The 11,463-nt window shown below is 33.1% G+C and overlaps 1 protein-coding gene across 1 annotated transcript; it reads left to right on the forward strand.

The window, feature by feature from the left end:
• The first annotated feature begins 3,766 nt into the window (after nt 1-3,766).
• Nucleotides 3,767-10,399, forward strand: LOC119577688. Its single transcript, XM_037925245.1, has 6 exons — nt 3,767-3,882; nt 7,153-7,251; nt 7,467-7,696; nt 7,993-8,183; nt 9,891-9,948; nt 10,346-10,399. The coding sequence occupies exons 2-6, from the start codon at nt 7,188-7,190 to the stop codon at nt 10,397-10,399; spliced, it is 597 nt and encodes a 198-aa protein (XP_037781173.1). The 5' UTR covers nt 3,767-3,882; nt 7,153-7,187.
• Nucleotides 10,400-11,463: the final 1,064 nt, after the last annotated feature.

Here is an 11,463-nt window from a genome sequence, read left to right on the forward strand (position 1 = left end):
GTGTGTGTGGTGTTGTGTGTGTGTAATATAGTATATTATATAATATATAATATAAATATTAAATAATATATATAAATATAAAATATATATAACAATTTGGAATATAAGAGATAACATTCAACACACCCAAGGAATAGCACTTTTTTAAAATAAATAGTTACAATAACAATGATGGGGCCAATGAGGGGTTTTTGGGTCATTGAAGGCCCTTACATGTTTAAAAAAAATATCTATATTTAAGTATTTAAATTGATTTAGTCAGTACAGGTCTCAAGATATTGTTTTATATTAAAAAATTTTTCAGTTCAAATGCTAAATTGTAATTTAGTTGACGGAATAAATTTTTACGCGAAAAAAAACAATTTACCTTTTTGTGGTAAAGTGGAGGAACGTTTCCCTTTTGTAACCCCTGATTAGGGTGCTAACTACCTTGCCCCATTCCACGTTTCGTCGTTTTCTTTTAGTTTGACAAAGGGAAACGATAAATTTTTGACTGTAAAAAGGCACTGCTACGGATATTAGCTAAGAAAATAAAAAAAACATAATATACAGAATAATGATAGCTGTAAGGATAGTTTTGATAATGCAAAAAATAGCTTTGTACGGTATCAAAAAAAAATAGTAATCATAACAAGAAACGTGGCGACAAAAGCAGTATAGTAATAATCACAACTATTAAATGAGGGGGAGGGGAATGATATGCTAGTACTTAAAAATGAAGAATAATTTCCATTTTTAGCTTAGAACCATAATATGGAAAAGGGCAGGTGGGAATACCCAAAGACCATTTTTGGAAAGAAATATCTTTCGTCGATAAAATTGTGAGTGTCTGTTTTTCTCAATGAAAATGAGAAAATAGTTTAAAACCCCCAAAATTTAAACCAATAAAAATTTGAAAACTACGCGGAACCATGCATTTTCAAACGGAAATTATTGAAAAGGTCAATGTTAGCGCATTCACAAAATTTTTGCAAGAGAAATTTTTTCTCCAAACATTTCAAATTCGTTAGTTTTTTTTTTCGGGGTGAAAAAAAGGAAATTCTAACGACACAAGGATGATGAAAAAAAATTTAATTTTATAGAGAACTACATGCAGGGCATTTGGCTAAAACACAACACACCACACCACACAAACACACACACACACACAAAAAAAAAAAAAAAAAAAAAAAAAAAAAAAAAAAACATATATGTATATATTATATATATATATATATATATAATATTATATAAAAATATATATATATACATATATATATATATGTATGATATATACACACACACACACACAAACACACACACACACACACACATTTTAATATATATATATATATATATTATATATTATATATATATATATATATGTATAACATATATATATAACTATAATATATATATATATAAATAATATAATATATACAATATATATATAACACACACCACACAGATGTGTTTCTTTTTCTTTTTTGGTGGAAACTTTTGGAGAAATTTTAGATTTCTTCCCGTACGCAAAATTTGACACCTGAACCGAGGACATGTTCTGGAAAATACGGACGTATAACAACTTTACATTATAGGCCGGACAGACCCACATTATTATAATTCTAAAGATTCGATGGATTATATATTGCCCCACGTGTAAAATTCGAAACATGAAGGATTAAATTTCACTAAAGACACTGAACCTTCTCATCATTCTTAAGAAAATAAACTATTAGGCTACTATCTTCCTTCCCGATTTAAGGTACAGTGTAAATTTTGAAATTGCCCATTTTCATAGCTGTCAGTTTCAATTATTTGATTATTTAAATTGACAGATGCAGGTCAATATATCACATGGGATATTATTAATATATATATATATTTATATATATTTTTTATTAATATATATAAATAATATTATATATATAATATTTTTTTTTTTTTTTTTTTTTTTTTTTGACAAATAATGAAGATATGGTCTGCCGATCAGACAGAGATTGCAAATTTGAAAAAAAAAAAAAGTTTAGACCTTTATGACTTTTTTTTTTTAAATCTAATTCTCAAGAAATTTTATATTTTTCAGGCTTATAAACAGCAGATTCGAAATTAAGGATTTTGCTATTGTTAGTTAAGTTCCTTTACTAGGGAATAAAACCGTGAATTACACCCCTCTGCGCAATACACATTTTTTTTTTTACGCAGATTCAAGGATTCTCCAGAGAGAAAAAAAAAATGTTTGATACAATGGGCTAATTAATACAATTTCTGCAATCTGTATTTATTGATGATTACGCACAAGAAAATAAGGATAAAGTTAACCAGTTTCTTGCATGTTGCTGATTAGAATTAGCAAATTTACCCACTTTTCTGATCAGTTCTTCGCTATGTTAAAACAGATTTTAAGATTTTATTTTGTCAAGTTTTAAAACAGATTTTAAGATTTTATTTTGTCAAGTTTTACGAAGTCAAAGTCTGTCCTTTTTTGTTGCAACTTTTTTTTTTTTTTCCTGAGAGTTAATATTATCTACTTTAAGACTATTGAAAAATATTTGCTCTGTGTTCAATTACCTTTTATAAATGAGGCCGGGCGTCGTCTCTAAGCCATTATAGCGACCCATTTTTTTTCTACGTTAAAAGGCCATAACATTTTTATTCATTAATTTCATCAATGCTTTTTGGTGTTTTGAGAGTCACCATGATGTTGATCTTTCGGTATTAAAAGATTTTCTATCTGTATATTCAAAATTACTATATAAATAGGAGGATGGAACTTTGCTCCTTGCCAAAAATAAAAAAGTAAAAATACTGTATTTGATAAGTTACACCAATTATTTTGGTGATTTTGGATGTTTTAGAATCGTCAAAATGCCTTTTTAAAAATACATAAGATATTTGTCGAACCCTCCCTCTCCTCCTTTAACTCAAATAATCAGCAATCGATTATTATTTTCATTTTGTGGCTAACTAATTCGGCTTTAAAGTTACATCATCATGTTCGGTACTTTTAGAATGCCATTTTTAAATCAGCCTTTTTCACAACTGGAAATTAAGCTCGCTCTCCCCTACAAAGATGTCAATAGATGTTAATTAATCTAAGGTGCCTTTTGACGGCGTCCTACCCCCCCCCCCAAAAAAGTAATTATATCGGTAATGATAATAACAATGTTAATAATCATTTTCCACAACGCTAAGATAATGGTGTTGGTATTTCGAATAGTATCGCTACTTTCCCAGAGAGCAAATTGGCGGGTTAACAGATAATCTAAGTGGAGAATGTTATTTATGAAAAGTGTCAATTTCTTTTTATGAAGTATGTTTTTTATTGAATGATATGAAGAATGGATAATGGTCAGTGTTCCCATCTCCTACGCTTCTGAAGGTAATTGCATTAATTTTAATAGGTTTTTAACTGTGGCAGTAATCATTTGTCTTTTACAGATGCATAGTATTATCTGTAAACACCTAATATTTTCGCATATTATTACTCATTTTGCAATTTTCTGCAATTATTTGTTTTTTGCAATTTCTTTCCGTTGCTGTCAAATGTGATTAACGCAAACTGTGATCAGGTTAAGAGAAAGGGTATAAGAATACGTTGTATTTATATAAAAAGAAAAATATATGACTATCATCCTCCCTTATTCCCTTTACAAAAACGACGAGGGAAAGATTATCATAAAATTCAAACGCATAAACCCCTGTCCTCATCCCATTCCAAACCAAAATGCGCGAGAAGAGCGCGTGAGCCACCTCGTCCCCCATTGGCTCCTTTTCACCTACCCCGAGCCAATGAGAAACGAGCCTTTGTTAAGCCGTCCGCGCAATTTACGCAAAAGCCTCCTTTCGCGCGGCAGGGGAAGACGGGGTCCATGTAGCGTCCATTTGTAAGGGAAGCTGAAGGTAAGGAAACTTTTTTAATTACCGCGAATCGGAGGGAATATTACCCCGCACAGGATTTTGGGAACGTTTTCATATAAACACCGATCGCGAAGGTGCGCGTTGAGTGGATTGGTGACGATTTTATCAATTGGTGTATTTCGTTTTGTTTATATTCACGTTTATAGGGATACGGGAGCATAAACAAAGGTTTTTTTTTCTCTCTCCTTCTGCGAATTTCCACTAAAATTTTTGGAGAAATAATGCCTTCTTGTGAGTCTTTTAACGTTGGTGTTACTGACAGTAAGGTGCACGGCGTCTAGGCGAACCAGGAAGCAGCTGAAGCCTCAAGTGAGTGCGTGTTGAGTGGTAGCGTTTATAATTTTCTTTCCAATAGGAAGAGAGAGAGAAAAAAAAAACTTGTGTTTTGGAAGCGGATTTCAGGTTTCATATTTTCTCAGGATTCAGTTGGTTGCAAATTCATCACAGTAGTCTTCTTATTTGTTCTTTTATCACTGTTTTTGTAGCTCTTGAGTATCAATGTATATCTGTTCTTATTGAGATATTACAGAATGTTACATCAGTTTCATTTGTTGCAACGACATTGGTGATTTTTCGGAATACCTTTGCATAACCTAACTCCTAAGATTTTGGTGTTGATGGATTCCTTTCTTTCACTCTCTACAATTCTAATGTATTGAAATTATGCAACTTAAACCCCTTCCCCTTAGCAATAATCCTGGCCCTAATAGCAGGGGAAGGAACGAAAAGTGCCAGAAAATTGCGGGAAATTGCTGTGCCCCTTGTGGCCTCCCTCCTGGGGGACTGCCACCCCTAACCCACGCAATGGAAGACCAAGAATCGTTCACGTGTTCACGGCAGGGTAGAATGTACGACTGACGTGTGGGAGCGTCCGTAGTTGTGAATACGTGAAGGATTCTTTGTTTTCCTGGGCAGGGGTTGGGGGGGCGGCAGCAATATAGTGTGCTATTATCTTCATTATGTTAACATACTGTTGTTTGTTTTCCCTGCAATTTCCTTGATGTCTTTCATATCCTACCCTGCTTTTGGAGCCAAGATTGTGTGGCTTTAGGGGAGGGGGGTTCTCTGTCATAATTCCTATGTACATGTGTACGAGAGGATCAATACCAAAATTGTCGCGATTGGTTACATGAAGGTATTGTGAAAAATTACCTTAGTTTTCCAGAATTTAAATTGTTTCCAAACGAATTGAAGTAAACCTGCAAAGAAGTTGCAGATACTATGTAATTTAATATTCATGGATTGCATTCACTGTATATAGGTAGAGAAGTTATGATCCACATAACTAACTATGGCAGTGATCATAGTGGACAGATTACCATGATCAGTGTGACATCAGCATCTTCACGACTCAGGCAAAGGCCGACAAGCAACCATATGGCTTTGGGCTTGGGCTAGTTCCATATTTAGCATCAAATCACCAGTGTGGTTTGCAAGATGTACCTCTTAGGAGTATGTGCATTGGAAGTTTTTCTTCCTTTGTCTGGAGTGCTAAAGGCACAGAGGCCATGGCAAGTGGGTAAATTTGGAGATAATGCCTAGCACTGTGAACACTTTGTTTTCCTAATAACTCTTATGTTTCTATCAATTTGCAAAGTTTCTTACTTTAACCAAGAATGTTAGGATGGCCAGCTTGCAAGTTGTCAGGATCTTTGTTGTCACTGTCGGCAGAAAATGGGACAGCTGGCAGAAAATGGGACAGCTATTCTTTTCAGTATTGCTATTTTTTTTTTTTTTTTTTCAGAAAAAAGGTAAAACAGTTTTCTCAGCACCTCATGCACAGCCTATCCGTGATGTCATGATGAAACGGATTTGATTTTGGTAATTCTTTTCAATAGGGATGTACTTGCTAGAGGCAAAGTCCGCAACTCCATGTCACAACTTTTTTTTTTTCAATAATTGATGTTGCTGTGACTGGGTATGCCCTTTGGACAGTCCCTTAGGAGTAGGTTAATGGTTCTCAATATTCCTTCAGCAAAGATTGTTTTCTCCTCAGTGTATATGGCAGTATAGAGCTGAAACTCGCGGGCTTTGGGTAGACTTAGGCTCTGAGTGCCGTTTTTTGCAATCTTTTTCAGTTACCATTCATGTCTACAAATTATTTCTTGCACTGGTAAATACAACTTTTTGTCTTCTACAGGAAATACTATCTTCAGTTTGCCCTAGCTTAGTGTGTCCTTATGTAAAGATTAACTCTGTATTTTAGTTTAAATCCTTTGGGTCCAGGTTCTACTGTCATGTGATTATATTGTACAATTCTTAGTCATCACATTATGACAAAGTACAAATCTTGCAGGTTTGTTTTATTTCCCTCACATATATCTTCCACTTCGATCCTATCTTTTTTTTTCAGTTTCCATGATTTCAGGGCATTTAATGTCTGTCCTGGAAGTTTAGAGTTTTACATACTCTCTTCTGCCCTTGTTATTAGTTTTCGAAGGCAGTGGTACAAAATAAAAGTATACCAGAATGTCATGTTCTATCAGATGGCAAAGTCAGATTCTTTGGTTTCGGTGTTAGGTGCCATTTCCAGTAATACGGGCAAATGCTTGAGCCACTGTTGGGGTATCTTTGGTAAGTTATTGTAGCATTCCATCCTTCCTGGTATTCTTTTCTATAGTCAGTAGTGTTGATTTATGATCTCCAAGAGGCATACCATAGTTTTTTTTCAATCTACATGGTTTTTGCTTCAGGATTTATACAATTTATATTATAATTGCTGTCTTTGGTTTTGATATATATAAGTCTCCAAAGGAATTGACACCAGTTCAGTTAGTATTGACAGTGCATAGCTTTTGTGTAGAAATAAAAAAAAGAAATAGGGTTGGCAGTGGATCAGAATTTTAAAGAATACTGCTCGGCTTTCTCTGCTGTTAAATTTATCACCAGTCAAATAGGCCTCACCCAGGGTACCTAAATTATCCAGCCATAAAGAGTTATTAAGGGTTCAGTTATATATGATTGTTCAAAAAGAAGTCATTTAGTGAGCCACTGTGGGTTAATTAACATTTACATTTTAACCCTATCCTGATGGGATTTTTTTTTGTGAATTTCAGTGCTCTCTTGTATCTATAGGCTTTTAAGGCTATAGGGGGATAAAAACCACATCTGTCAGGTTGGGGATGAGACTGTAGGCCGTCTGTCACAGATCAAAGCAAATTTAAAGTGAATTTAGATAGAACAAAATCACCAGTGTCACTTGTGCTATTCCTTTTTGTCATTGCTGGACTGATAAGTTATGTCTCATTTCAGAACGGATAATAACAAAAAATACAAGTTTATGTACAATGAGTGGACATGGTAGAAGAGCCCACAAAAGGAAAGTGGAGGAACTACAGGATGAAGATCACAGTATGTATATATGTATTTTTTGTCTCTCTTCTCTTTTTTCATTCAGTTTCATATTCTTCCCCTTCCCTCCATATCTTCTTAGGTGTTTCACCAATTTGTGTACTTCATTACTAATAAGAATTGTTTTGCATTATATGACTTTTCTAATATGAAGACTATACCAATACTCAGTCTGTGTGAGATGATGTAAATTTCATCATAATTACCTTTATTAGGATCCAGCAGTGTGGCAAGAGAAGACAGAAATGCCAGTGACGTTCCAGAGATTCCTACAATACTAACACTAACAAAGGATGACTTCACAAGATTAGACACTTTGAAGTTAGATGAGTGTGAGGAAGAAGACACCAGTGAAGTGTCTCAAGAGGAAGTCCATGAGGATGGGACTATTAGCCAGGGCACCATGTGGAGAGGGGATGCAGTAGAGACCCTGGACACAACACAGGTAAGGCGGTTGGATGCAACATAGGTAATAGTAAGCTGATGGGATACGTCAAAATGTATAGTATTCAAGATTGGAAGTCAGACAAGCATGTCCCTATGTTTGTTAAACATTCCTTGGCTTCAAATAACTTATAGTTTATCATCTTTAATATTTTGGCTTTTGTATTTTGCATGTAACGCTATAAAAAAGTAATTAACCTTAAGCTACTACTTAAAATTATTCATAGTTTTATGAACATATTTTTTTCCATGTCTTGGAGCAGAGAATTATGCAACTTCATTTTTACCTTGCACCAGGTATTCTTAAGATGCAGAAGAGAGTCAAACAATGAAAACTTTGACTGCGAGACCCAAACAGTTCACTTCAGACCATTGAGAGAAGACACTGGAGGGGCTTCCGAGGGTTCCAAGAGAGCCACCCTAGCGACCCTGAACCTCAAGACGGTCAAGGGGGAACAGTACTCAGAGAAGGTAAATACTGAAGAGTGGTAAAGGGTGCAATGATATTTTATTAGGCTATGATTCTGGTCATGCCCTTCAAAACTGACTTGTTTTTTTTATATGGAAACTTTATAGGATTATGTAAAATGGCTATTTTTGTAATGAGCTGATCCCCCTCCCCTCCTTTTTCATTTTTTATTTTTATTTTTATTATTTTTTTTTCCGATATTTAATTTTTTTTTTCTTTAATAAAAGGAAAAATCTTAAAAGGGGGAATAGTTTAAAAAAAGAAAAATCCGAATTTTCAAAAATAAATGTTTTATCTTGACTTAATCTATCATATTTTTAATATTTTTTTTTTATTATTATAATCATTTTTATTTAATATTATTAACTGCATTATCATTTGGGCAGTTTTTTTTTTTTTATTTTTATTTGTTTTTATTTTTGTTTTTTATTTTTTTTATTTTTGTTTTTATTTTGTTATTTTATTGGTTTTTATTATTGTTTTTTTATTATATATTATTTCTATATTATTAATTTTTTATTTCTTTATTATATTTTTAGGTCCCAATAAAATAATAGTAATAATAAAGTAATAAAAAGTAATAAAATATAATAATAATATTAATAATAATAATAATAAAATAATAATAAAAATAAAATAAAAATAATAAAATTTAAAAATAAAAAAACAATAATAAAAACAATAATAAAACAAAAATAATAACAATAATAATAACAATAATAATAAATAAATAAAAAAATAACTGCCTCATAATGATAAATGCAGTTAATAATATTAATAATAATGATTATAATAATAAAAAAAAATATTAACAATATGATAGGATTAAGTCAAGATAAAACATTTATCATTTTTGTAATATCTGGATTTTTCTTTTGTTAACTATTCTCCTTTTAAGAATTTGTCCATTTTATTAAGAAATACAAGAAAAATTAAATATCTGGAAAAAAACAATAATAACAATAATAATAATAAATGAAAAAGGAGGGGAGGGGGATCAGCTCATTACAAAAATAGCATTTAATAATCTATAATTTTCCCATATAAAAAAAAAAAAGTCATTTTTGAAGGGGCTGACCAAAATTTGCCTAAAAAAATATCTTTCCCCTTTTCCCACTCTTCAGTTTTTACCTTTTTGAGTACTGTTCCCCTGGCCCTTTTTTTGGGGGTGGGGCGCTAGGGGGTTCGGGGAACCCTCGGAAGCCCCTCCAGTGTTTTCTCTCAAGGTCTAAAGTAAAATTTTTTGGGTTCGCGTCAAAGTTTCATTGTTTGACTCTCTTCTGATTTTAAGAATACCTGTGAAAGGAAAAAAGAAGTTGCAAATTTCGTCCAGACATGGAAAAAATAGTTTATAAAACTATGAAAATTTTTAAATTAGTTAAGGTTAATACTTTTTTAAGGTATGCAAAATACAAAAGCCAAAATATTAAAGATGATAAACTATAAGTTATTTGAAGCCAAGGAATGTTAAAAAAAAAGGGAATGCTTTTCTGATTCCCCTTTGAAACTTTTCATTTGACGTATCCCCCCCGCTTACTATTACCCATGTTTACCAACCCCCTTTCCGTGTTGTGTCCAGGGGCTCCTTTTCATCCCTCTCCAATGGTGCCCTGGCTAAAGTCCCCTCCCAGGCTTTCCCTTTAGACACTTTACTGGTGTCTTCTTCCCACATATTAACTTCAAAATTTAATCTTTTGAAGTCACCTTTTTTAGTTTAGTATTTTAGGAACTTGGGAAGTCACTGGGATTCTGTTTTTCTCTTGCCACAATGTGGACCCAAAAAGGTAATTATGATGAAATTACATCATCCCACAGATGAGTATTGGTATTTTATATTAAAAAGTCAATAATGCCAAAACAATTTTTATTGTAATGAAGACACAAATTGGGGAAAAACCTAAAAAGAATGGAGGGAAGGGGAAAAAAAAGAAAATGAATGAAAAAAAAAGAAGGAGACAAAAAAATACATATATACATACGTGATTTCACCCGTAGTTCCCCCATTTTCCTTTTTGGGCCCTTTACCATGTCCATATTGTACATAAACTTGTATTTTTTTATTACCGTTCTGAAATGAGACATAACTTATCAGTCCAGCAATGACAAAAAGGAATAGCACAAGTGACACTGGTGATTTTGTTCTATCTAAATTCACTTTAAATTTGCTTTGATCTGTGACAGACGGCCTACAGTCTCATCCCCAACCTGACAGATGTGGTTTTTATCCCCCTATAGCCTTAAAAGCCTATAGATACAAGAGAGCACTGAAATTCACAAAAAAAAATCCCATCAGGATAGGGTTAAAATGTAAATGTTAATTAACCCACAGTGGCTCACTAAATGACTTCTTTTTGAACAATCATAATAACTGAACCCTTAATAACTCTTTATGGCTGGATAATTTAGGTACCCTGGGTGAGGCCTATTTGACTGGTGATAAATTTAACAGCAGAGAAAGCCGAGCAGTATTCTTTAAAATTCTGATCCACTGCCAACCCTATTTCTTTTTTTTATTTCTACACAAAAGCTATGCACTGTCAATACTAACTGAACTGGTGTCAATTCCTTTGGAGACTTATATATATCAAAACCAAAGACAGCAATTATAATATAAATTGTATAAATCCTGAAGCAAAAACCATGTAGATTGAAAAAAAACTATGGTATGCCTCTTGGAGATCATAAATCAACACTACTGACTATAGAAAAGAATACCAGGAAGGATGGAATGCTACAATAACTTACCAAAGATACCCCAACAGTGGCTCAAGCATTTGCCCGTATTACTGGAAATGGCACCTAACACCGAAACCAAAGAATCTGACTTTGCCATCTGATAGAACATGACATTCTGGTATACTTTTATTTTGTACCACTGCCTTCGAAAACTAATAACAAGGGCAGAAGAGAGTATGTAAAACTCTAAACTTCCAGGACAGACATTAAATGCCCTGAAATCATGGAAACTGAAAAAAAAAGATAGGATCGTAGTGGAAGATATATGTGAGGGAAATAAAACAAACCTGCAAGATTTGTACTTTGTCATAATGTGATGACTAAGAATTGTACAATATAATCACATGACAGTAGAAACCTGGACCAAAGGATTTAAACTAAAATACAGAGTTAATCTTTACATAAGGACACACTAAGCTAGGGCAAACTGAAGATAGTATTTCCTGTAGAAGACAAAAAGTTGTATTTACCAGTGCAAGAAATAATTTGTAGACATGAATGGTAACTGAAAAAGATTGCAAAAAACGGCACTCAGAGCCTAAGTCTACCCAAAGCCCGCGAGT

Source organism: Penaeus monodon, chromosome 10, assembly GCF_015228065.2.
Source record: "Penaeus monodon isolate SGIC_2016 chromosome 10, NSTDA_Pmon_1, whole genome shotgun sequence".
Lineage (NCBI taxonomy): Eukaryota > Metazoa > Arthropoda > Malacostraca > Decapoda > Penaeidae > Penaeus > Penaeus monodon.